Genomic DNA, 27,068 nt, shown 5'->3' with positions numbered 1-27,068 from the left:
TAGCTACGTTTATTTAGTTATTTAGTTGGGCCTCAGATGGATTTTAGGAAGCTAGCATGCTAATTATTTAGATTTAGCATGCTGATAAAGAGCTGGTTATTCCCCAGTCAGTGCCAGCATAGATAGTTTTTGAGCTTTTCTTCTAACCATGATGCTTCCAACCACAAGCTAGCAAAAGTCCATGTTGCAAACAGTGAGCTGGTCTTCAGCTTCAGCTCTCGGTTTACAGGGACCCTCCGAGCCATGTTCCGGTCATCACAACAGAAAAAAAGCCCTGCATGATGTGTGTGTTATTCATGACCATGGTGTTACAACCATGTGACATAACCTTTAAAAATAGTAATAAAAGCAGCTCAACGTATAGATAGCATCATACGCCTGCTTTAGGAGGAGACATTCCAACCAAAATGACAAGGTCAACCTCGATGTCAAGATACAGCGCTGACAGGAAAAACAATAATCAGATAGTTAACACTCGTGCTAATAATGCTACTCAGCAGCAAGGCTAAATAGAGAATTCAGTGGTCATTGACGGTCTTGTTGTCAAAATCTTGAATTAAAAAGTCCCACTAATCCACACCTAGTCAACCTGTGAATCCATATCGTGTTAATTGCTCAAGGACTGATTAAATTGATTAATTAGCATCACAATTAGCCTCTGCTGTCATGGAATATGGACCATGTGTTGACTCCAGCAGGTCAGTCATGGAAAAGCAATAATAAAGCACGTGGAACAAAATATGCACATCAAAAAAGCTCAAGTGAAGCCTCATTATCAAACGTGATTGATGAGAATATTTGGAAGAGAAGAAGTGAAATACTCATTTTTCACGACAGCTGGATGAAATCTGAACCTGAATAGTGGAAGAGACAATGTTGCGGATTCTTTGGGTGTTCCAGTTAATATCTGCTGTTCTGCCAGACATCCACCTGAAGACAGAGTGTAGATGCAAAATACACTAATAATTCCAACCATTTCAGCATCGCTGTAGCAGGAATAAGAGAGCATGGAGCCATCTTAATAACACCAATCAGACAAACATCTTCTCAGCGTGGTTGGCTTATGCTGATTTTTTTTCTTTTTTTTATGTGTTGATGCTTCACATATTCTTAATCCAAACGAGATGAATTTTGGGTTTAAATCTGGATTGAAGTTGAAGAGGAGCGGAGGCGCGCTCGGATGTAAATGTCTCCTGCTCCTGCTGCTGATGCTGATGCGCTCGTGAACGCGCTCCATCGCTGTCATCAGTACAACATCAGCATCTTTGGGGGGGGGGGGGGGGGGGCCGAGAAAAGGGAGGAGGAGAACTGGAGAGAGAGTGAGAGAGAGAGAGAGGGGGAGGAGAGAGGAGACATACTGGATGAAGGCTACGACGAAAAACCATGATGATAATGGAGTCGAGGCGGTGGAGGATGTCGGATTTACGAGAAAGGACTGCTGAAATTTGACAGAGAGCTCGCATTGAAACGTCTTCTCGATTTTTTTTTTTAATTTTGTTTTTGTTTTATTTTTCATTCTCCCCATTTGATTTCCACACGCTGCGTGGACATCTCCATTAAAGCCGAGCAGAGGAAGGGAAAGGGGAGCACCCCACGGATGCCTCGGAAGGTAAAAAACGGGGTCCACCGCTGGCGCCACAGGCAACAAGACGCATCTCATCTGTCGGATGGTGATAAAGGACATCATGAAGAGCGCTCTGGACTGATGGATGGAGATGAAACACCGCTTTAACCCCCCATCCACCCGACGACTGTGAATTAAAGAAAAAAAATCCTTTTTTGATGGATTTTTTAAATCATTTATGGTGTAGCCCCAAGGAAAAGAGCCTTAGAAAGCAATGTTGAATCACTGGTCCTGGTAAATTATTCATTAGCGGTTTATAGGTAGGCTATGATTTTTTGTGTTGCTTCAATGTAGCATTTCAGCTCATTAATTTTTGCAATGTTTAGTCCTGTGATATCACACATGTATTTTCATGGTCTGGTTTTGTAGGCCTGTTTAATAGCCTATATATCAGCCACATATAATAAATAGCCAAAGCTCAAGCAGGAAAGCTTTCATAGAAAACTAAAAAAGGATCTGGGAATTTTATAAGATTTTTTTTTCTCCCTTAAGAGTCGAAAAAAGGCGGGGGTAGAAATAGATATATAAGGAGTTTTAAAGGAAAAAAACAAACAAAAAAAACACCAAACATGTTGCCTTCCCAAGAAGCCTCCAAGATCTACCATGACAATTATATGCGCAACTCCCGGGCCATCGGGGTGCTGTGGGCCATCTTCACCATCTGCTTCGCCATCGTCAACGTGGTGGTGTTCATCCAGCCCTACTGGATCGGCGACAGCGTCAACACGCCGCAAGCCGGCTACTTCGGCCTCTTCCACTACTGCGTGGGCACCGGGCCGTCGCCCAGCCGGGAGCTCACCTGCGTGGGCAGCTTCTCCGACTTCAGCTCCATCCCGTCCGGAGCCTTCAAGGCGGCCTCGGTGTTCGTGCTGCTGTCCATGGTGCTGATCCTCAGCTGCATCGCCTGCATGGCGCTCTTCTTCTTCTGCAACACCTCCACCGTTTACAAGACCTGCGCCTGGATGCAGCTGCTGTGCGGTAGGTTTTCAAACATACACACCTAGATGGTGTTTTCTTACTCTCTTTCTCTCTCTCTCTCTCTCTCTCTCACACACACACACATACACACACCCCAACGAAGACAAATCTCCTGGTGCTTTGTGTCTTTACACCCTCACACCTGTCCTGCTTCCTCCTCTCACCACCCAACAAACATCAGCGGGCCACTGAAGCTTTCTAAACCGCTTGTTGGTCTTACTACGGTGAATCCCCACGTGGTGACGGCATCAAACATCAGACTTTGAGGGTCAGTCCTGCACATTCGTTATTGAGCACGGGCTGTAGTCATGGTGCTTGCTTTGAAATAAAAAGAAAAAGGTGAGAAGTGTGTGTGCAGCAGCCTCATTGTCTGCTAGTCCGCTAAAATCAATATTCTGTAGTCTAAAGGGTGTAGGCCTTGTCTCGTTACAGTTAATTAGGGCCCTTGTTCAGGGTTTCCATCACTGCAACAACAGAACCGAGGCGGTAGAAACACATTTGAGCCATTCTTCATGCCGCTGGAAGCAGCAGCAGCAGCAGACATGGAGCTTCCCTGTAACCATTGCTATTCCGGGCAGGACACACCACTGTATCTGTAAAGGAGGCAGCACGACCAGAGCTTTATGCTGATGAAATGCAAATTGCAGTCATTCATCCATGTCACTTCATCGAATACGATGCGGCGATGTGCAATGGAGTTATGAATCCATTCCTCCCGCGAGCGAGCGAGGGGCTGTACTGCTATTTTGAGGGATGATTCCAGGTCGATTGGATTACTGTTTTCAGGCAGGTGATGTTTTGTCCTCCTGGTGCGGTTAGATTACAGATTGGAGCAGTGATTGAGGATGAAATGCCTTTACGGACAACAGAATCACTTCAGATCTGGAGGAAGGAGGATGATGGACATTTACAAATGGATGTGTGGTGTTTAGATTGACAAGGTAACCTGAAAAAGCCCCTCCTGGTGATCATGTGTGGAGGCTGCAAGTATGGATGTGTTTTTGTTAGCACTTTGACAGTGCTTGCTTTTCTCGGGGAAAATGTTTATTATATAAATTAGATTTAACCTGATTATTCATAGCCACAAAAGTTAAGGCTTCGTTGCGACTAATTAACGTTTTTCCCATTGGTGCCTCAAAGCTGAGTTGGATGTTTTTCGAAAAGCGGTTGATTCTTTTCAGGATGAAGATGCTGATACGGGGAAATGAGCTCGTATGATCCTGCCTTTTGTCTTTATGACATTAAAACTGTGAATCCAAAATTTCACCAGACATGGCGGTGAGGTGCAACGTGGGCCAACAAAGCACCCTTGAATTTCTGGGGCAGATCTGTTCAACGTGACTAAAAACAGCATCGTCTTTTTGTAAACTTACATCGGGTTTGGCTGAGATCGTCCTGGTGAAGATATACGCTCTCAAAGTGGGCTCTGGAAGGTTTCCTTGGTCTTTCAGCAGGGTTACGTAAAAACAGTGAGGCTGAAATTCACCAAATATGGTAGTGGGGAGCTGCATGAGCCAAGGAAGAAGAAAAATCCATACAATTTTGGGGCGTATATAACACAACAACAACAACAAACAGTATTTTTCTTTTACACTGGGTTTGGTTGAAGTTACCATGGTGGAGCTTGGACCTTTGGTCACTCCTGTCTCTGGGTCCTGCTGTTTTTTTTGTTTTTTTTTTTTAAACAAAGTCCTCACAGAAGAATATACCAGATAGTCAAAGTACTTCATTACACCTGATAAAACACGGTACGAGACAATAATTAGCCTCTTCTGTCAATAAATCGTGAGATTCTCGATAATTGGAATCCAAAAGTCGATTTTTATGCTTTGCAGAGCGCTAGATCAGGGTGAGCGCAAAGCCTAAAATAGCAGATAAATCGAAAGTGATGTCAACAAGCCAAGTGGCGACCACGATTTAACCACGCCGTAGGAAGCCGAGCATGTACGGCCTCTCACCAAAGCTGCAAGGAAACCAGGATCTCTCCAGCATGTACATTTCGAGCGAGCCTCCTGTGTATATCTGACTTCTTCATAAGCTGATCAATGTGATAAATAGGCCAGGCAGAATAGCGTGGGAGTGTGTTTTCTGTGCACAAGCAGTCAGCACACAGAAAGAGAGAGAGAGAGAGAGAGAGAGAGAAAGAGATCAGCACTCGTTTTCTTTCGGTATTGTTCTTTTCCTCATCCTCATCTGCCCACTCTGTCCTCTGTTCACTGTTGAAAGAGCCTCAGTGTTTCACATTGAACACAAATCAGACAGAACAGCAGAAGGTGCCGTTTGGAGTCGCTTTTCCTCCCAAATATTAATCAAGTAAAAGATTGATTATATTGGATTTGCAGGCTGCAACCTCGGGCTGTGCCATGCTAAATACGAGGATGAGGACGACACTGTCCTCATTAGGAACGTTGCATAGCTCCGTAAAAATCGATGGCGATGTGCTGACTCAGCTGGTTCACGTCAGGTCCCCTCTCAGCCATCAGTGCCCCCAGATGCCCCCACAATTCATCAAAGTCCCGATGAAATATCAAAAAAAGACAGCAAAAGAAAATCACCCTTGCAGCTATTCTAAATGTTAATGCTAATCAATAAAGTTAGCATTGTATCGCATTTCATGATACCACTTTACCAATACAATGCTAATAATATACTGTACAATCATTCTGCCCTTATAAAGGTTTAATAAACGATGGTAAATGTGTTATTACTTGCATTGTAAATACTTCATAAGCCATTCATTATCCATCTAGCTTACGTAGGCTATCAGATCTTGCTACCTTGATGGATCAAAATGCAGCAGGATAGCGATCCTTCCTCTTGTCAAATAGTGACCTTGCACTGATATATGGGAAATTAGGTTAGAGGTTCTTTACGACTGTAAAGAAATGGTTTGTGATGTTTACAGTGACATCAGTAACACGTTTATAGGCATTTTTTTAAATGGGAGAATTAGTGAAAAGTGACACCTATTTCACCTATATGAAGTATTCCACTATATACCTTTGTAAATTTTAAGAAAAATAAACAGTGCTTTCATTGGATTAGGATAAATTGGGCTTTAATTCTCATGTATGCTGAATTAACCCTTGTATTCCTTCCTAAGTCATGAGTGTCTGTGTGGGATTTGGTGAAACTTTGACCGTCCTTGCGGTGGATGACTATGATGTATGTACTGTATGGAGGTAAGTGGTCTAGAGGGCCTGGCAGACATGCTAATGCTGTTCATCACCTTGAAGATGATTGTTTAATCATCCTCGCCGGCCTGCTGGGTGGAGCAGCGGGGCCTCTGGCTCAGCGCAGTACAGTAGCAGCTAGCTTGAACTGGTGGGGATCTGGATTTATACCAAACCGACCCCAAGTGTTGGTTAGGGAGCAGTTCCAGTTGATAGTGGTATGCTAGCACGAAAGTTAAAACAGACAATCACCATTACTCACCTATGTGTCACATGGAACTGAAGCAAAGGTTGACAACAGGATCATTACTGGGGGGAGGGGGGGGGCTCGTCAGGATGTTTGGTATAATGAAGGTTAAATAAAAAGATAAATGGAAAAATAAAAATTGGCCCTTAATGCCAAATGGTGCCAGATCCCTGGGATGTAGGTTTCTTGGCAGAGCAGAGTGACAGTGTGTCTTGGCACAAATGAACTGAAAATGGGCCAAAATCTGCTTTTCTGTGTGCTGAACTGACCGAGATGAATGAGTTTAAATGTACTTGATAATAACTGTAAGGCAACTTTTATAATTGTCCATGACCTCATTTACCGAGAGGCCACAGCGCAACAATCCTGACCCGCATAAAAGTTGGCCTCTGGTGATGAATAATGCACATTGTGGCAAATGTGTGGGACAACTGGGAAACGCTAAGGCTACGCAGACAAACGATGCAGCCTATCTTAGGAACCAGATTAGGTCACCGTCTTTTGTTCAGTAGACCAGCGCATTTAGGGTTTTGTTTCTCTTTTTTTTTGGTCAGTTTTCCATCAATCCATTAATTCTTGTTAGTCTCTGGATCGCCTTGAGGAAATTTTCCCATCCCTCACAAAGATTTATTGGGACTCAAGGATGAAGCGGTAATGTTTGGTGGTGTCTGATCAGTGTGAGAGGCACACAGTTCAGTGATTTTGTCCTGATGAAGTAGTTTATGTAGGTAGATGCAGGCGCGGGGAGTTGGTGTCTCATTTTAAACTCCTACAACAGCTGTTATTTGAACACGAGTTCTTCAGTAACATTCTTCTCTCTATGGTCTTTTAGGCCCAAAGCTCTCGATGACAGCGACGGTGTAGTTACTTTCATAAAATCAGTAGAATTGCTTACATTTTTGTCCACGGTTGGAGTTTGTGAGGTCATTCTGCTCATCTTGTGTCCACGCTGAGGTTAAAACAGATGACACGTGCTTTTTATAACTAAAAGTATATATGGTTTATCCTGTTTACAAAATGATAAATTCCTTGTTTTTGGCAGTAGAGGACAACAACTGGACAGGTGAAACCATCGCATTGTTGACACTGACTAGAAAAACCGACCACGATTGGAATCACCTATCAGAAACCCCCAAGTTAGCTTCTTAAGTGTGTGTGCATTTGTGTTTCTTCACCCCTCAAGAATGTGATTGCACAAATATAACAGAGGAACAAAAACATGAATAAGCTAGCGCTACCTGCTAGCACAGACTGCTAGTGTGTGAGTTTATCTGTGTTTGCCATGTAACCATCAAGTTTAAGACTTTCATTTTACCTGCAGTTTCAAACTAATGATGTTTGGATTGCGACTGTTATTTTCTTGTCCTACCACTGTATCCCCACTATTACCACACCTTCTTCTAACTCATTTCAATCCTTTTCTTCCATCCTTCCAGAAGAAATAAGGCTCAGGTGCCCATTAGTCAGTGCAGCTTGATGACCCCCCCCCCCCCCCCCCCCATCAGCTCATACACCTCCGTCCCTCCTTCACGTCTGACCTTGTCTGATGCATTATTGAGCAGAACTAAGCAGGACATGGGGCGCAGCACAGGGGAGGAGCTGTCCTGGTGGAGACAATCTGTCTGCTCCTGCTCGCTCTAAGTGTGTGTTAAATCTAAAAGAGGAATAAGATGGAAACAGTGTGATGATTCAAAATGTGGAATGAGTTGGTGTCGGGGTGTGTGTGTGTGTGTGTGTTTAGGGACTTTCCAAAGGTTTGAGTCACAGTTTATATTGTGTTTTGGGTGTATTCCTTCAGCAGGTCATTTTCAGTGACTACGCGTGGAGCGCTGTGAGCATTAATGAGTTTTACTATTGCACTCAGTCTCTGTGCTAAGCTAAGCTAAGCTAAGCGCTGAGTGTACCTTCATATCGGAGGAGCAGAAATGGGAGGGACATTAATCTCTCAGCGAGAAAGGCCGTAAAGCATTTTGCCGTTTACAGTTTCATAGTTTTCATCGGTACTTTCAGTTTTTCATAAAACTTGGTGAGAGAGTAGCAGATCCATTTAGTCTGGGCTTAACTTTGTGGGTACTTTTTCACATTTGGATTTTAATTAGGAGCCAGTTACATCCACGTTTAATGGATTACTGGACCTGGAAATTAAATTAGGTATTTCAGCACATCACACGTAACATTTTTCTTAAAAAGTATTTTACAGGGTGATTGATATTATAAAGATGCCTCTTTTTTTTTTGGTCCCTGGATAAAGCAGACAAACAGCAGCATGTTCAATGACCAAAGCGCTCATCTAATTCAGAGGTTCCAAACTGTCGAAGCACCCATGCAATATTCAATCCCAGGCTGTGCAGCCTCACGACCTGCACAGATAGCCGACTCTGACAAGATGCTACACTTTCCTGTGACTGTAAATATCATGTAGGCCTGTTATATGTTGGACCAGTTGTTGCTTGTTATCCAGCCTCATAAGCCACTGCCTGTTTCACCACAACTGCACATCAAGTCGAGCACAATACGAGTGACGTCTCGCTGATGTGGATTCATGTGAACTAGAGTCTACCGAGCAAGTGGCTAAGCCAGTGCTACTAACATCCTTGCTAGCTCAGTCTCTAGAAGCCAACAGTAGGGACTCTGTCTTCAGCTAATGTGCTGCGTTCCCCAACAGTCTCTGCTGCTCCCGTGGGAGTCAAGCAAGGGTGTTTTGACCGCATATTCATATCTGAGCAACATAGGAAACACATTGGGTGCTAAAAGGCCTTTTTTTTTTGCACAACCCAGGAGGAAATGGACATACTGGATGCATCCTTGGGAGATCCACTAGCAGCTCTACACTGTCTGATCAGCTGGCGAGCTGATCCAGTAACAGGAGAGTGCGATGGAGAACAATGAATAGGAAACATAAAACACAGGCGCATACCCGGCGGGGGAATCATGGCTTTAGAGTCACGTTCATGGCCGCTTGTTGGAAATCTAAACTTGACTGAACTTTAAATTGTGCGTTTACTCGTCATCTCTTCAGCTGCTAAATGTGTCACTGCAGCTCATCAGCTGTCAGCCTGATGTCCTATGATTGCGACAAGCTACGTGTTAAAATTACACCACAAAAACAGCCCCATGATAATAAATCAATTAGGATCCTGGTGGAGATAGAAATTCCCTGGTTCAACAGTGTCACGTGATGGCTGGTGGATTCTGCTGTTCACACACACACACAAGAGCCTGCATCAGGTTGAGGTGATGGCCGTGCTCACTCTAATTTGACATCGATTGCTTCTCTGAATGGAGAGCGACAGAAGCCATCTCTGTCAAATGATGTTGGTCACAAAGGACTTGGTTGACGGGAACAAACCACAGGACTTATGGAAGGAAGTGCAATTGAATTCCAGCAGGTTTACAATTCTAGTCACATGATGCATTACTAGCTAGACCAGACTAGCTCTAGCTCACGATCCAGGTCAGTGTCCTAGAACCTTGCATGTCGATTATCCTGTACGACAATAAATGCATGCACGCTGAAGGGTAAAAGGTACGTTATTTGTCTACAACACACTTTCTGTGACTTCAATGGCGACTCCAGATATCTGAAAGTGTCAGGCTCATAATTGTAGCTTGTCCTAGCCAAAAACAGTCATTTCCAAACTCTTCAGGTTCGGTGAGTGAAAAAGTCCAACTGAATGCACCAGCTGGTCACATTTCGACTCGTTAAATGTTGGTCACATTTCGACTCGTTAAATGTTGGCGCCAAACCAGAATCGTTTGGTTTTTAGCTCAAATTAAAGAGTTATTGAGCAAACATCTAGACGACGACATGGATTATACCAGACGTGTTTGAGAGTTTGTAAATGGCTATTTTTTGGTTGTTGTTTTTTTGCTGTTGTGTTTTTGCCACGATTAGCTTTGAGCTAATTGTATGTGGCTAGCTCTCTCTTCATTCTGAAGTCACAAATAAGTGACGTATGGGGGGGGGGGGGGGTGCCTTTGCTCAAGACATGCATTTGTGACAACTCCTCAGTTGATGTCAAACCAAAAACAGCCTGATGTCATACAAATACATGAGATAAAGACTAGAAAGTCACTTTTATGGAGGACTCACAAACAAAGCGTGCTCGGCAGGTTCATGTTTTATGATTCCATTATTGACTGACAACAGCTCATTAAAAAGGACATTCAGTGTTAGAAAACAATACAGGTGTGATTGGGTTTAGGCACAGAACCCACTTGGTCAAGGTGAGGAATGCATTGTTGGGTAAATGAATGTTGTAAAATGCAGTGATACGGACAGGGTTTGAAAAACAATTATTTACTTTGTCTTTGTGCTACCGTGCAGATTTGACACATTTTGTGTACTTCAGCTGTGGATGGCAGTGTTAAGAGTTTATGGTTCTATGTTTTGTAGTTCGCCCTGCAAAAAAAAAAAACACAAAAAAAAACACCTGCTTGTTTTTGGTCTTACTCATTTTTTGTACTTCCAAAACCTTTTGCTCCGTGGCGTCCGCACGTGGCAGAAGCAGCTCAGTTAAGCTAATGCCAAATTGTGATGGCAGTTAATAAAAACGTTACCTGCAGGCTTGTGACAGGTTGTAACATGAAATAGATAAAGCCTAGATTTAATCGACATTCCCTAATTCCTAGAAATGCAGGATTTCCTAAATTGCTGAGCACGTCCCACTCAATGAAAACGAAGTCCGTTAATTGCTTTTACGTAGAATATTTTTGCATATTGGCCTCTAAGTCACATGATAGCTGGGTTTAGGGACCTGGAAATGCTACCAACTGAAAACAACTTCTGGAGGACACGTTTTTTTTCGAGAGTTTATTGGTCATGTTTCCTGTAAGGGAGCGTCTGTACTTGGCTCACACGGCCGCTGGCTGGTCCAGTATGCATATTGCAGAACTGTCATTCCCTTTGTCGCATCCTTGTGCCTGGGGATCATTACTACAGGGTTGTCAAATAAAACGCAAGGGAAAAAACTTTCCCACTTTACTGCAAAATTGTCTCCATGTGATCAGGGAATAAATGATATTTCAAGCTGCCACTGCTTCACCAAACCACGCCGGTGAATGTTTGCAGCATTTGTCCTACAAGTTGATGGAAATCTAGCCGTCTGTGTTTCTGCCTCTTTACTGCAGGGTTGCCGTGTGTAGGTCCACCAAAACTCACTTGTTTGGTTCTATGACAACACTGCTGACATTTACTAGAGGACGAAATATGAACAGCAGCCTGCTGCGTTAAAGTCACATGCGTTGCTGTCCTGAACACCCACTCTGACCTTCTCCCTAAGAGGTGCTAGCGATGTCACCCCATGTTGGCTGTTGGTCCTGTTGAACAGTCGCATACACGACAATCTATTCCTTCCGTTTCTGCCTGCACACATGAACAGGAGATGCGTTTCCTTCACTGTGCCGTCAGTTTTGCTCTCAAGCAGCGTGAAGCATAACGCAACCAAGAGAGGCAACGGAGCAACAGAGGCAGGGTGAAACTGAGCGATGGAGCGAAGAGGGAGTGAAACAGTAAATTGAATGAGCTTGTGTGTGATGTACTCCCATTTGTGTGTGTGTGTGTGCATGGCCACACACGTCTGTTCATGTGAGCATGTAAGACAGTGGGTAAATGTGTATGTGATGGTGTGAGAGTTGAATTATTAATGAGAGCGTTTTCTTTCTTTTCTCTGGAGCTAGTGTGTGGTGTGTGTGCAGTGCAAAGCCTCATGCGTGTAGAACGGCACCAGTGCATGTATGTATGTAGGGAGAGAGAGAGAGAGAGAGAGAGAGAGAGAGAGAGAGAGAGAGAGAGAGCGAGAGAGAGAGAGAGAGCGAGAGAGAGAGAGAGAGCGAGAGAGAGAGAGAGAATCCCAGGGGATATCCCTCCACCCCCCCACCCCCCACCCCATCTCTGAGATTTCTGGACAGCTTTTCCCAACCAAACATACATGTTTTAATTATCAGGCGCTTAATAAATAATTCCAATGTCACAGGGGTGTTGCTAAAAATAGGCTGACAGCTGAATAATGGATTCCTGTGACCCTCCTCAGCATTGTCTCAGCGTGAGAGGAGAGAAAGCAGCGGAGGAAGAGACACAGCTTGTTGATTAGACATACAAGTGTGATGAAAATCTCGAAATGTCTCAATAAAAAAAACTATTTTTTCTCTCTTTTTAATCGCTAAGATCGTGTTTTACGTCAGACTGGATCAGGCTTTTAACCCTAAACATGATATTTTTGCCTCAGGACTTCAGCACGTTCAGATCACACTCAAAAGGTTTTTCACACGTATGTAATAACGTTGTTCTGAGCTGCTTTTTCACCCTCTTTAATCTTTTCGTAAAAGATACGTGTACTTTTTTCCATTACAAGGATACGTCACCCAAGAAGTGTTTTCCCTTTGCAAGTACTCGAAGTTGGGCTGTTTTTTCTGGTTTACTTCATTGTGACTCCAGAATGCAGAAAGAGTCAGCCATGTATATTTAGCTTAAAGCTACTGACAGCTAACAAAAGCAGAATTGGCCAAAAATGTCAGCTTCCAAACGGAACCACATCATCTTGCACAGCATAACCCATACCTTCTTTATCCTACTGTACACTCAGGACTACACAAACACTTCAATTCGAGCTCAAAACAAATTAACGATAACCACTTTGTCACGACTGTGAATGAGCGCCAGCAAGTTGGTTCAACCAAATGCACCAGCTGGTCTCGCTCGGAGCAGCAGTGAACAAGCACTGAAGCAGAAGTGTTTGAGTTTGTCTTTTTAGCCCAAATCGTGTGGATCTGTGAGCATACGGCCGGATACGGCTGATATGGATTATTCCTGTTAGCTTCAAGGTAAATACACTGGTTCACACGGTAATTGCGGAGGGAGGACTGTCTTTTTAGCCCAAGATGCTAATTTGTGAGTATTTTAAAGACAAAATACACCCTTACGGTGCAGTATAAATTTAAGGTCTACTGTGTTGATGAGGACACTGCTACATCTCACCAAAGAACACCGCTAACTAAACTTTAGCCATAGAGGTTACAAGGTGGAGGTGTATCGTTGAATAGCTGGACGAGCTACGAGTGTCAACTGTGTCTTAAATACAAAAATCCCATAAATTTCATTTCTTTCTTCTCGTGCTATGAGAACCATTAAATGGGTGTCAAGTGAAGCAAAGCAGGATTGGGTGTTAAACATGTTATGCGAGTACCTCTAGGAGATTAGCCTCTCTGTGTCTGGACACAGACGTTCTCACTTGTGTTCAGAGAGGAATTGAGGTAGAAAGAGATTTCAATCTCAATGTTGAACTGCTAGCATTACTTTCCCAATAATTTGATGAAAAACAGAGACTGTACACACACACACACACACACAAGCACACGCAGGGTATCTGACAGTGATAAGTGTTACAAGGTTTCATCATGTGCAGTTTCAGTAACAGTGCTGGTTCAGTGAGATCCTCTTCCTCTAATTATGAATTAGATGGATTGCTGGAGGAAAGCGCTCCCTGATCCCTCAGTATATCACAAAAGTGCTGCGCGCGGCTCGATGAAAAACGATGCGCTGGACTTGTGCAATGACACATTATATGGTTATCTGCAAGCCTCTGTACCCCTGCCAATCCTCTTTACAGATTCGGGACTGGTGCCAGAGACTTCCTCCTCAAGTGAAGGACACCAGGGATGAAGGAGAGGAAAGATAAAAGGAGAGAGAGAAAGAGGATGCATGGAAAGGAAGGGAGGGAGGGAGGGAGAATGAGGTTTAAAATTCCCAGAAAATGAATAAGGTATCACACGGAACATTTTAGAAAAGGTCAACGATTTGTAACCATTCAAGTGTGTGTGAATGCGAAGTAAGACGTAACGAGGCAAGAGCAGCAGCGGCGGCTTACACTTCCTGAATATACATGGAGGGGAAAAAAAAAATGTAAACATAAATGATTCACGTGGAGAACGTAGTAAACAGGAGGTAGAAAGTGCAAAGACAGAAGATATCAGAGAAAAACGCCCCATGCCAAGTGGGCCAGTGAACCCTGGCGACAGCAACATCTTGTAAAGTGCCCTCTCAGCAATACACACACACGAGGAGTGAGCCCTACTCCAATAAAAGCTGGGAGTATCAGTGAGTCGGCCGTCCATTAGAGAGATAGAGGACAGCAGGCCAAGGTCTAGACACCAGAGCAGAGGGATGGGATGACCTCACACGGCTTTATTGCATTACACGTTGGACACGGCGATCTCTTAATGCACTCATGTTCACACCTTTATGTTCTGCTGCTCCCAGTCCCACCTCCAGCCGCAGGAGTTCACGTCCACGCGAGAGAGCTTCCATTTATTTACAAGTACTTTAGTTCGAACTGAGCCCAGTCCTTATGCTTTAGATCTCGTGATTTCTAAAAGGTATTGTGAGTTTTTTCCTTAAATCACTGAATATGATAACAGTTTTTCGTTGTTTTACATAATCTGGATTACAATATTGCCCCGTATTGACCCAGGATAGCAGTGGAGCAGCCGTGGAGGGGCTGGCCGGCCCTTAGGGGGCAACAATGGAGTTCTGCATCTTCAAAGCTGCCCCCTATCAATCGGTGTTTTCCAAACTGTTTTTTTTTTTTTTTTAAGTCCCCTGAAACATTCCACCTCCACCGATGGCACTAGCACCAAGAGTGGCTGGGCTAGCAACGCTTGCATCAATGCTAACTGTGTCAGACACGGTACAGGAAGGCCTAGAACAGATGGCGTCAGCCAATGTAAGTTTCTCAGTTTATGTTCTGCCCCCCTGCTGTTGCTCTCATGGCTGTGGAGCGAGATTATTTAAACAGTTAACGCATATTTTAGCTAGAACATAAATCCAGGGTGCTAAAGAGCCTCATTTTCAACCCAGGAGGAAATGGACATAAGCTGCATTCAAGTGTCAAGTTCAGAGTTTGTATTTTGGACTTCAAATCTAAATGCCTTCAAGTGCCTTTATGCAAAAAAAACAAAAAACAGAACAAAACATGGATCTCGGCAGCAAAATTGGGTTTCTATGGCAACAAGCTTGTAATGAAGACCAACATAAATCAACAGTCATGAAGCAAAACAGCGTAGGGTCAAACCGTGGAGCATCATCCTTCAAACAACATTCAACAGCTCTAAACTGTGTTCAGAAGGAAGACAAACGTTTTTAGTCAAATAAAGAGTCTCACCTTCGCTGGATGCGGGTCCCTGAGAGCCCACAGATCTGTGTCAGACCGCGGCAGATGCAGGACCTCGATGAATATCCAAAAAACAGGCAAAAGTAAAGAACTACAGATCTGTTTTATGATGAAAATAAACAGAAAAGTTAATTTATAAACAAATATAACAAGAATAACTTACCAAAACAGTAAAAAGGACCAAAAAAATAATAAGCTGGCAATCTCACAGTGAGCGTCACAGAAAGTCAAAGTTAATTGCAAACTGTACTAACGTTGCAACGACTGGCAGGTGTGAGAGCGGGAGGGCAGGGAAGGATCTGATTGGATGAGAGACGCTAGCAACGGGGCTTTGACTGACAGGTGGGACAGGGGTGAAAGACTGGAAAAGGCGGGAAAGAGGACAGGAAGTAACACGAGGCCAGGAGGGGATTGTAGCACAAAAAAAAAAAAAAAACATTGATGCCATGGGGACACACTGCTGAGGACGGGGCCTATCAAGGACGATCAAATAACAAAGATCGATATGTGTAATATTTGTAACATTTCCGCCGCTTCACTTTCACCATAAGACGGTGCGTGATATGATTTGATCACGTTTAATAGGTTACAATATGATTAATATCACAATACTTTTCTGAAAGTAGAACTGAAAACACACCTTGCTTTGAACCATCTGAGTAGTCCGATTCCCTCGACTACATTATAACTATGATAAATACATTCATACAAAATCAGACAAATCATGTATTGAATTTTTGAAATCAGAGGGTTTTTATCCCCCAGTTTAGAAAACAAAAGTTGAAATATTCTCAGCTCTCTCTATGATGCAGAACGCAAAAATGCAGTTCTTATGTATGATTTTGTTGAAGTAGGCAAGTAGTTGTTTTTCTTTCCCCAACGAATCGCAATTTTGGTCACAAATCACACATTTTGCTACAATTTGTTCTGGCAGATTAACGTTAAAAGAAACAATCAAATTACAAAACTTGTTGTAAAAAACAAAACAAAAAAAAGCCGCAACGACATCAAGCGCTTGACTGCGACAATCACAAAAAAGCAGAATCTTGGAAAGACTGAAATATTACTACCATGGCATCCATGGGTCATGATATTTTATCACGATGTTCATGGCAGTAAAACATCGACACTCCAGGGGACGTATACCATTAAATGTAATATGTTTCTGTAACGATGCAGTGTCCTTAAAAGGAAATGTCAGGAACCCAAATTCATTATATTCTAAAGTATAAACTTTACCTTTTCATAGTTTTGATCAGAGATCCATTCAAATCAACTGCATGTGTGTGTTAGGTAAAGTAGTGTGTGAGCGCCGATGTATTTCTATGACTGTGGTCCTGAAGTTACTCCGCTAGAGCACAAGTCAGTGTGCGATGGCGTCATAGTCGCCACACAGAGAAAAACAAGAGTCAAGCTCAGGAGAAACACTTGAGGGGCCTGGAGCTGCTCCCATCAAAAATCCCTCACACACACACACACACACACACACACACACACACACACACACACACACACACACACACACACACTTAAATATAGCACACTGTATTTTTAGAGCTCTTATATAATCATTTTTGGCTGTTCAACTAGAATAAAGAAAGAAGTGTTGACATGTGAATAAGAAAGTCTGACAAAATTGTTATGTAATGTCTTGAAATAACTTTAATGTGCTATAAATAAATTGGTTCACGATATATTTAACTAGTGGGATCACAACTGCGTCCTGCTTCGTAGCTCTTGTTTCTAACAACTGACGCTCTGTGAACGCTGGCGATGAAAAAAAACAAACGACGGGTGGTGATGAACTGAGGTGGGGGAAAAAAGACAGAAATGACATAATGGTGTGTAGCAGCAGAAGCCATCCAACTCTTCATCGTTTTCCCTCTCGTTCCTGGCATCCTCCTCCCTCTCTGTTCGATCCCTCTGCTCGCCTCCTTTGATGTTCCTTTCCTCCAAGTTCAGAATGCAGCGTCTTGAGAGAGCAAGTGAAGGGGAGGAAGGAAGAGGAACCCCCCCCCCCCCCCCCCAACAACTTCAAAGGGCTTTGCTTGGGTTGTGGGAAGGTGGGTAATATTTTTAGCCCGCTGGTGCCCACTTAAACGGTTGAGCTGGAAATGGAGGGCAGATAGAGGAGAGATCATGTCAAGCAGTCACACATTGAAGGAAAGGCTTTCCTCCATCAAAGCTACATATCCTGACACCTTTTTTTTCTAAAACACTTCAAATACCTTTACTAATCTTTTATTCATTCATTTCATTTTTATTTGTTTCATGTATTGCAATCCATAATTGAAGTTTTTTGGGTTCTTTTTAAGCGATAACCCATTCCATGATGGAACAGATGCAGGAAGTAAAGTCTTATGCCTGCACCTTAGTCAAAATATAAGGAGTAGCAATACTTTGGTCTATCAAATTACTGATGATAACTTGTACTTACAAGCAACAATTCACTCAAAAAGTGTAATTTGTCTTCCAATTGTTCATCATTACTTAGGAAGACTAAAGCACTTAAAACGAAATAACACCGAGTCCATGAAATGTTGGATCAGCTTGTTCAAGTAGCGCCTAACGAGGACTGGAACTGGTTTTTAGCTCAAATTAGAGATTTTTTTTTGGGGGGGGGGGGGGTTTAGAGCACATTTATTTGAGAGTTTGGAAAATTACATTTTTGGGGCAGTTTTGTCTGTTGTTTGCCATCAGTCACCATTTGCTACAAGCTAGTCTGCTATTTCAGTTAGCATTGTTCATCTAGCTATGTTAAACAGCAACAAAATCCAAGCTAGCATGTTATTAGCAACATTTACACTGAAAATGCAAAGTTTTGATGAAGATTTCATGAAATAAGCAGACAATTATGTTAAATTTATGTTAAATTCTCCTTGTTCTTGCTGCTGTAACGATGTAAATTTCCCCACTGTGGGACGATTAAAGGTTGATCTTATCTTATCTTATCAATTGTAAGACTATTTCAATTTCCCCAAATAAAACCTAGTACCCTGAGTTTAGCAGTGCCCACCAAATGTTTCTGTTTGTTGGTGTTGGTGTTTTTTGTATTCTGGACTCACTGGGAAGTCACACGGGGGAGGATAACTCACAATAAGTGACTGAAAGGCAAATAACACTTTCTGGGTATAAAACGGTTTTAACCCTAGAATTAATTTGAATACAATCAAATCTGTATGCCAAAATTGACTTTGTAAACCTTTAACATCTTTGTATAATGTAATTATTCCCTCTTTTTACATTTTCTTCAACTGAAAAATAATTCTTTGGCGCTAAAATGGACATCTGCATCAAAATAAACAGCCTGTGGGTGTTTAAGTTCCTTATCGGAGCGCTAAAAACATAAGACATAGCCAAAAATTTGGGGACCAACCAGAAAACACCAAGTTTAGTGTGTTAAGAAAAAACTACATGCCGATATACGTCAGATTTCATGTGCAGAATATGTGTCTTGAAAAGATTTTTACCATAATTCCTAACCTTGCAGCACATGACGTCTGGCCTGTTTATGGCGCTAGCTTAATTTCAGACTGGGGGGGGGGGGGGGGGACAACAACAGAAAACTATGGGTCTGCCCTTCGTCTTTCTGACAAATCCAGCAAGTAAACAGGATCATTATTGGAATATAGACGAGGGAGTCTGTAGAGATCCCAATTGGCCTCGTTCGTAAATGTTGTTTTGCTTTCTGCTTTTACCCTTGTTTATTTCATTAGTGTTGTCATTGTACATTTTATTAGCCTATAACAGCAAATGGGTTTTGAGGTGAGAAGAACTGTAAGTCCTTCGTGCTTCGCTAATCTCTCCTGTAGTCCTTTCTAGCGTTTGTTATTGATTGGTTTGGTATTCCATTTAAGAACTGAAAAATATTACGCACGATTCTAAGGAAGCCTGAAGAAAAAAAACAAAAACCTCCGTTATCTCATTAATTTGGAAAAAAAAAACTGGGAATTGACAAGATATTTTTTCTGAAAAAACTGTTCTTTCAATCAGATATTTTTCGATACAAAATCTGCCCCTTTTTTTGTTTTTCCCCCCCAAAAAACCTAGCTCTGTTTTGCTGCATGACTGAGATAAATAACCTGATTTTATTTTTCTAAAGCGAATGCAATACGCTTCTGTTCAGATTTGTTCAACACTTTAGGTTGTTAAGACTTTTTTTTAGCCCCCAATTTAGATTTACAGACTGGAAGCAAAGCCTGATGTCTAACTTTTCGATCCTGACATGTGTTGTGCTGTTTTTACACCTGTGACTTGTTTTTCCCTTTTACCTTCACCCTCACATCATCTCTTGCGGGGACATCCATTACTACCATGTTGACTTTATATCAGTATATCTCTACCTGTCGGGCTTTTGTTTACATCCTCTTTTCTTATGTGTCCAATCTTACCCTGACCAATTGAACAGATGGGCAGCGAACTGTAATGAATCGTAAATGTCCTGGTCTAATAATAGCTCAAAATAAGATTTAATTACGCCCTAAACATGATGAAATTCATCTAATGAGATTTTTAATTGCTTCGCACCTCAGTACAGAATGTGCGTTAGTGACTCGTGTGTTTCATGTAGCAACAAGAGTTAATAACGTCCAATACGAAGAGAAATGGCTGCTTAATGAGCCGCGTGCGCGAGGCAGATGTGTTTGGTCCGTTAGGTTTCTTCATGCGGCTCTTGCATGAATGCTTCCACAAAAATAAATAAATAAATACTCGAGAACTTCTGATGAGTTTTCATGTCACACAGGGACGCATTCATCAAAAATCCATAAAAGCTGTGTTACCTGACACTCATTACTCAGTTTATGATTTTATCATCTCTTATCCGTGTTAATATCTAGTACGGAGATCATAAAAAAGGAGCTAATAACATGATGATTTCCCAGGACGATATCTTTCTATTCTCTCGTTACTTACTGTAATATCGCCATTGTATTCTTTCTCATTACGCTCTCTCATTACCCCTGCTGTTATCGAGTCAGTCACGTTTTTTTGGAGGGGGGGAGGGCATCCTATCGCATGAAATACGACTCCTCGTGTGAGAGGTGGTGACTAATCTCACATCCTCCCTCATCTGTTGCCACGGGTTCACCAGCCACCATTTACTTGTGATGGATGGCATAGGTGAAGCAGAGGGTCTTCAGAGGGAACCGCTAATGTGACAAGGTTCAACCACATGACTAATGGACTTTTGCTTTTAATACACTCACAGCCAACACAGTCACACACAACAAGAAAAAACATCCCTCAAACTGTAATTCAGTCATTCGGAGCTAAATATTTTGACATTGCTGGATGCAACATGGGGAAGGGGCTGAGCTCTTTAGGAGGGGAAGGTTACTTCAAAATCAGCCATGATCACATGACCTCCTCTCATTTCCTTGAGAAGAAAAAAGAAGTGTGTTGCGGGAGTGTAAAACACTACATGAATGTTGAACCAAAACACAGACTCAGGAGCAGAGCGAGTCAAGTATTATAATAAAAGGAATCAAATCGAAGCGTATACCAGCAAAAACAAGTCCAACTTAGAAAATGAGTTCAATCTAAACTCAGACTGCATGTAAATCTCATCCTTGAGTCCCAGTGGATGTTCGTACTGTACCTAAAGACATTCCCTCGAGGCATTCTGAAGACACTGTTGTGTTTTCAAATCATCTTAAAAGGAGGTGGATTATTGTGTCAAATATGAAGAAATTCCTGAGATATTGTGTTAATGAGAATGGGACAGACTGACCGGCAGTCCCGAAGACATCATGTTGCCGGGGGGAAAAAAAACAAGTGCATCGAACTTTTTTTCTTTTTTAAATAGCGGTGTTTTAGGGAGAAGCAGTCAGCTAACCAGTCACTTTCTGGTCTGAGGGTTGACATACAGGAGGAATATACTGTTGCCGTTGAGAACGGTTTGAATTGGGACTCTTCCCTCTGCTATAAACTGTTATGGCCAAAAAATATTTGCTGAGGTCTAAATAATGGGCCCACCTCTGGTTTCCTCTCCTCAGTGTCTGGCTGCTGTCACGTAACATTTCTAACAACGTGATTAGATCCAAAGATACTGCGCAAGCACCCTGTAATGACCGCCAGCGTCAGCAGAGGCTGCTGTTGTTAATGCTCAGCAAAAATGTACCCCTGTTTTCTTTAAATATTGCTCTCCAATTTGAGTTGCAGATGCTAAATCTTCGCAGCGTTTATTGGACTGAAGCATCATAATCACTGACTCAGCCAAATCCGACTTTTCATGTGTATCACAAGTGATGTTGCCTGTGGAAAAGACATGTCTGGTCCGGAATGGAGATCCAGTGTGACGCCTGCCATGTATGTTCACCATCTCCCAGCAGAGCCCACTGCTTTACTTACTGGCCCTCAGGCACCGGCTGAGTGCTATTTAAACAGCGCTGGTGAACAAGAAATACAGCACAATCAGCTCCCCGGTGATGCTCACTTTGATGAATGAGCGGAGGTATAAAGTATAGATTACCATTTCTGTTGGAGCGGTGGAATTGCACGTATGGATTTCCCTGGATGACTTTGTACTGTGCGTTTGTGTGTGTGTGCGCGCGGGGGTGTGTTGTGCAGCTGCTCTTGTTTGTGGTTGTATAAAATTCTTCCACATGCTCCATTTGTCTCCAGGTGAATAATGTGAACGACGCATGTATGCATGCATCTTTATTTCGTCTCACTCTGTGCAGCTGCAGAGCTGTTGGCGTTTACGCCCAGCTGGCTGCTCACATCAGCATTGTTTAAAGCTGCGGGAGGCAAAGTTTTTCAGGTAAAACGGCAACAATCTCATCAGCATTAATCACACAGTGCAGCGGAGAAGATCCTTGCTAAGTGAGAGTTCATGGAACTGCATTATTTACCCAAATCTAATTTGACTGTTGAGTACGGATGCTTGGCTTCACTTTCGAGGTGACTAATGGACAGCAAGCAGTGAAATACAAATCTGGACATATTACTGTAAATATCCACTAACTCTCTTGTCAGCTCATTTTCCCTCTATAATCATATTCTGATTGATGAATATGAGCCTACAGTTTGCAGCATTTCTGTTGACACAAGCAGAAACAACCTCTCAGTATCATTTGGGACCAGCTAGGATTGTCATTTATATCCTGCCCTCTCTCAGCCTGATACCTTGTTCATGTTAGCAGATTTATCGTTAGCTCAGGAGCCATTTTGACACAATAAAGCAGCACAAATACATGAGCAACTGATGATGCTGTGTTTAGTCTAACCTAACGTCACCAGGCTTTATCTTCCCAGGTGTGGAAATGCCTAGTATTTGCTTAATCTTTTATGGTTCCAGTTTAAACCTCTCTTAGCCCCCGTCGATAGCCTGCCATGCACGACTTGGATCTGGTGGGGGGGGTCTGGCCTTCCTGTCTGGACCGAATCCACAGCAGTCATGTGCAGCAGTGAAGACAAGTAGCCTCACGCAGTATTCGATGGATCGGCTGTTACAAGAACTGGCTGAAGGGGCGAGCTGTCAACTGGACCCAGGGACCAGCAAATGCCTCCTGGGTTAATTTAGACTGTAATAACCATTTACACTGAACTATGACAGGGCTATTAATTTGATTTGCTACATCTGTGTTTGCCCTGTGATGACATGATTGCCTGCAATGAAACGTGTATATCGCTTCTTCTGTAAGGTTGCTAAGCTAACGTTACAGTTAAATTGGTGCTTCACCAATAAGGTATTGGCTTTCAAGTACTCACACATCGTAATCTTGAGCTCGTGACGATGTTGTTCCCTCCTGCATCACTTCTTTCTCACTCCAGAAAGCAAAAAGAGCCAGCCACGTTTGTTTAGCTTGATGTCTGACAACAGCAAAACTGTCCAAAAAACATCAGGTATGGTTGCATATTACTGGTGCCTTTACTGCAGTCATGGGTGTTTTCCATTCCATTGAAATTTATGTAGAAAGTCAAGATAAACTTTTATTATTTGTTTTTCTCACCCTTATGTCATTTCCTGTTTCCATTCCCACTCTGCCCCTCCTCCTCTGTGTCCTACTGCAGGAGTGTGCCTAGTGCTGGGTTGCATGATCTTCCCCGACGGATGGGATGCCGAGGTGATCCGGGACATGTGCGGGGAACAGACAGGGAAATACTCCCTGGGCGACTGCTCCGTACGCTGGGCCTACATGCTGGCCATCATGGGCATCCTGGATGCTCTCATCCTCTCCTTCTTGGCCTTTGTCCTGGGCAACCGGCAGACAGACTTCTATCTTGACGACTTGCAGACAGACAACAAAGGTGAGAGGATTTGTGAGACACAACACTTCAACGTAGTAAAAACTTTAAAATATTATTTAAAGTTTTTAAATGACTGTTTATACAACTCTAGAAAGACCAGAAGCCCTTTTGTAGCAGCTTATAGTCGTTCAAAAATGAAAACAGACTTTCGATTGGGGTGGACATGTTAAGGGCAGCGTTAAAATCACCTTCATAATCACCATAGTCACATTGTAGGATCGTGACCAGATTCTCTTGTAATTATGTTCAAACCAGATTATTTAGCATGAGCAAACTCATCTAGCCAGGCCGTATAATAGAACACAAATTTACCTAACATGTTAAGGCTTAAAGTAACTCTTGAAATCAAGGGGCGTGTCAGTTGTACATTTCTTTAAGAAAAAAAAAGCTACAATTAGCCCCTAAAGTGGTGAAAATGTAGGGGTAAAATAGCTGTAATCATATTAGCATTTTTGAAGAATTCCATGGTACTAAACTGTTAAAAAGGTATCTTCTTAATTTTGTGCCTTTTGAAATTACTCCACTTCCAAATACTCCTCCTTAAAAAAAAAAAAAAAAGGAAAAGCTGTTCTTTTATCCAGTTTGGTTTTTCTCTTCTGTTTGGAGGTGGCACCTGTTAGCAGCCATTATTAAAACCTAGATCTGGCTTGAAACGCTGCCTGGATTATGTGAAAATTGTTTAGAGAGGTACAGAAGGTACTTGACGAGCAGTTATAGGCTTCTGAGTCATGGAGTATGACAACGTGACATCCCTTTCTGCAGTACTTTTATATTTATTTCAGTAAATGTACCTGTTGTTCAATGATTATTTGCTTAAACTATTTGCACCATTTCAGCCACCATCACTTACAGTACACCAAGAAACTCAACATTGCAGTATAAAAGCTCAGATGCCAGCTAGCACATCTAGCATGCAATTTCAGTGCAACCCAGTCAGACCACTGCTTAATTAGAAAACTCTCGCCTCTGTTATATGGAAGCTTTCGTTTCATTTAGAAGAACAAAGTGTAATTTATAAACTTCTTCTAACTTGCAGCTACAGCCTTTCAACAGTAGGGGGTGCTGGCGCCACTTCAGCACCTTCTGCTTTCAGCCCTGATCCCATCACATCATATTTTACTCAGTCAGTCTTTCTACCAACTCTTTTCTTTGTTATTGTGAGGCCATTTGTATAAACAGAATTATAAAAAAAAAAAAGAGAGAAAAGACTCTACTCCAACCTGACCTCAGTAACTCTTGCTTTCAGTGCTGCGTTCAAGAGCGGAGGAGAGAGTCCCCCTAGAGTGTTTCTGACAGTTTGCATGATGTTGCATCAGGACAGTTGAATCGCATTGATTTAGCCGTATGAAAGGGGGGGAAGGAATGGTAGAAGGAGGCGGTAGGGGGGCAAGACAACACAAAACAATAAAAAAGGATGTGTTCATAAAGCTTCTGTACGTCAACAGAGAAAAAGAAGAAAAAGAAGAGATGACATCGTAGAATGAGAGTTTGAGCGCTCCACAACCAGATAGAGTAAAGAAGAGAGGAGGAGTGAGAGGAAGAGACTGAGAGATAAAGAGCGAGAATAGTGACATAAGATGTCTCAGTTCTCCGATGGTCTATCTCTGTGATGGTTTCCATGGTAACTGGAGATATTCCAGAGCGTGGGTGTGTCTTTCTGTTCTTATCTGATTAACCTCACCAACAGTCTCTGTGATTTTACACTTTTAACGCATCTAATGCTTCATCAGCCGTGTGAAGTTTCTCCTGCTCTTTCACAGACAGAAATGGCCTTTAGTGTCTTAAATATCGACGGACCTTGAATGCATCAAAGCCCAAACAGGAAGCTTTTTACTGCACTGAAGCAGCAGCAGCAGCAGCAGCAGCATTCACACACTCTATAATATACAAATGAAAATCAAATAAATGTGCACATGAGCAGGATAAAGGTAGCCAGTGACCTTCTTCTCTCACCAGCTAATGATGACCTCATACTTACATAAGCACATTTGTGTTTTGCACAAATATGCATTTTTGCACTGGTCTCGCCTCACTGTGTTGTGTATATGCCAACACTTTTGTTCTTTTCTTTTTGTCCTTGCAGATTTTGCTGTGTCAAGGGTAAGTTAACTTTCCATGTTGTGTGCACATTATGTCTGAGGAGGTACAAAATTAAAGGCTGTACTGTTAAAAATTTCTTTCACGACACTATCATGTTAATATGAGGAAATAATTTCATAGAAAGAAACGGAAAGCAAATGAGTATGTAGCAGCCACATGCATCACAACGTCAGTCAGGTCACTTTATATTCAAATACTTTCTGCCACTCTGATATAAATTTACTGATAAACAGGAAGTGAAGAGATGATTGGCTAATAGCTGTGATATAATAATCATATGTCACAGCGATGATGTCATTTACCTGTTTCCATTTATATTAAAGTATCAGTCTGTAGTGGCTGCAGGACTGGCATGGTTCTGGGGGCTGGACCTCAGTGGTTACTCTAGAGACACACACCTTTATTGTTTAGGGTAAACTCGATCATATTCATGAATGCATAGTTTCCTGAGGCCTTTAAGCCTACTTGATCATGCTAACTGCTGCTAGCTGTGCAGCTTACTGGTGAGCAATGGCCCAGATATAGATTCCAACCCAACATAGGCCAGTTTGATGGCAGGGTGTTCAGCACCAATGGGGTTTAAGGGGTTTCCTGATAGCTCTTGCTTGTTGTAGTTAGTAGCTTTTAAGTGGTCAGATTAGCTAGGTTAGTTTAGCATTATGCTAACTGCAGCCTCCCATGCTAAACTGAATACTGCCTCCTATTTTGATGAAGGAAAGTTTTACGATGCCCGTATGAAGATGGTTTCCCAGTGGTCTGATAGCCTTGCTTATTGTAGTTCATGCTAGCTGACAGTTAGCTCTGTTAGCTATGCAGCTACCATTGCCTATTAGTTTACTCAGCGCGGAGTGATACTGCCCAAATCTAGCAAAACGCCCATCTCAGTACTGCTACATTATTTGATCATCCATTTTCTACCACTTATCCTGTTAAGGGAGCCTATCCCAGCAGCCTTCAGGTCTCATCCCCTCTTTCATGTCTTTGGACTGCGGGAGGAATCCGAAGTACCTGGAGAGAACCCACAGTCCAAAGACATCAAGAGGGGACGAGGCTGATTGATACTCCAAATTGACCGTAGGTGTGACTGTGAGTGTGAATGGTTGTCTGTCTCTATGTGTTGGCCCTGTGATGGACTTGCGACCTGTCCATTCACCGACCCGGTGAACCCCGCCTCTCACCTGAAGGCTGTTGGGATAGGCTCCAGCCCTCCCATGACTCTTAACAGGATAAGTGTTAGAAAATTGATGGATGGAAGAAATGCAGCAACTGAAAGCTCATTTAAGAAAAATGTAAGACAGGTGAAAATATTCAGATGGGCTTCAAACCAAGTGAAACCATTCCAAACAAATGTATAACTCACACTAGAGGGGCGATATGTGGAACGTGAAAAAGCAAGTCTATTAAAAGACTAGAGGTCGAAGCAGAGACATTAATGGTATTCTGACAAACTTGGCCAAGCCCCCAGTTTTAAATGAGTAGTTTCTAAACCTTAGCCTGGTGACATCATTATTATTATTATTTTTTAA

At 42.5% G+C, this 27,068-nt stretch overlaps 2 protein-coding genes across 6 annotated transcripts in view; one reads left to right on the top strand and one right to left on the bottom strand.

Annotated features, from left to right (window-relative positions):
• The first annotated feature begins 1,284 nt into the window (after positions 1 to 1,284).
• Positions 1,285 to 27,068, top strand: part of lhfpl4a (LHFPL tetraspan subfamily member 4a) — a 32,528-nt gene continuing 6,744 nt past the window's right edge. The window contains exons 1-3 of the mRNA XM_086214073.1: positions 1,285 to 2,602; positions 23,206 to 23,442; positions 25,526 to 25,542. Coding sequence (XP_086070199.1) covers positions 2,194 to 2,602; positions 23,206 to 23,442; positions 25,526 to 25,542 — 663 coding nt within the window. The 5' untranslated portion in view covers positions 1,285 to 2,193. The remainder of the gene's footprint in view (positions 2,603 to 23,205; positions 23,443 to 25,525; positions 25,543 to 27,068) is intronic.
• LOC147256167 (SRSF protein kinase 3) overlaps positions 16,700 to 27,068 on the bottom strand; it is a 35,712-nt gene continuing 25,343 nt past the window's right edge. For 4 of the 5 annotated variants that reach the window (XR_015117889.1, XR_015117890.1, XR_015117892.1 and 1 more), the window contains 3 exons: positions 23,145 to 23,422; positions 22,903 to 23,019; positions 16,700 to 17,297 (listed from right to left, as the gene is read on the bottom strand). The gene's annotated coding sequence lies outside the window, so the exon portion shown is untranslated. Of the gene's footprint in view, positions 17,298 to 22,902; positions 23,020 to 23,144; positions 23,423 to 25,859; positions 25,927 to 27,068 lie in introns of those variants that run through there. The other variant, XR_015117891.1, reaches the window with a different exon arrangement.

This window comes from Aulostomus chinensis, chromosome 9 (assembly GCF_037954235.1).
Source record: "Aulostomus chinensis isolate RoL2024-O1b breed Wild chromosome 9, RoL_Achi_v1.0, whole genome shotgun sequence".
Taxonomy (NCBI): domain Eukaryota; kingdom Metazoa; phylum Chordata; class Actinopteri; order Syngnathiformes; family Aulostomidae; genus Aulostomus; species Aulostomus chinensis.
The sequence above is the reverse complement of the archived record's forward strand: the minus strand, read 5'-3'. Positions and strand labels throughout refer to the sequence as shown.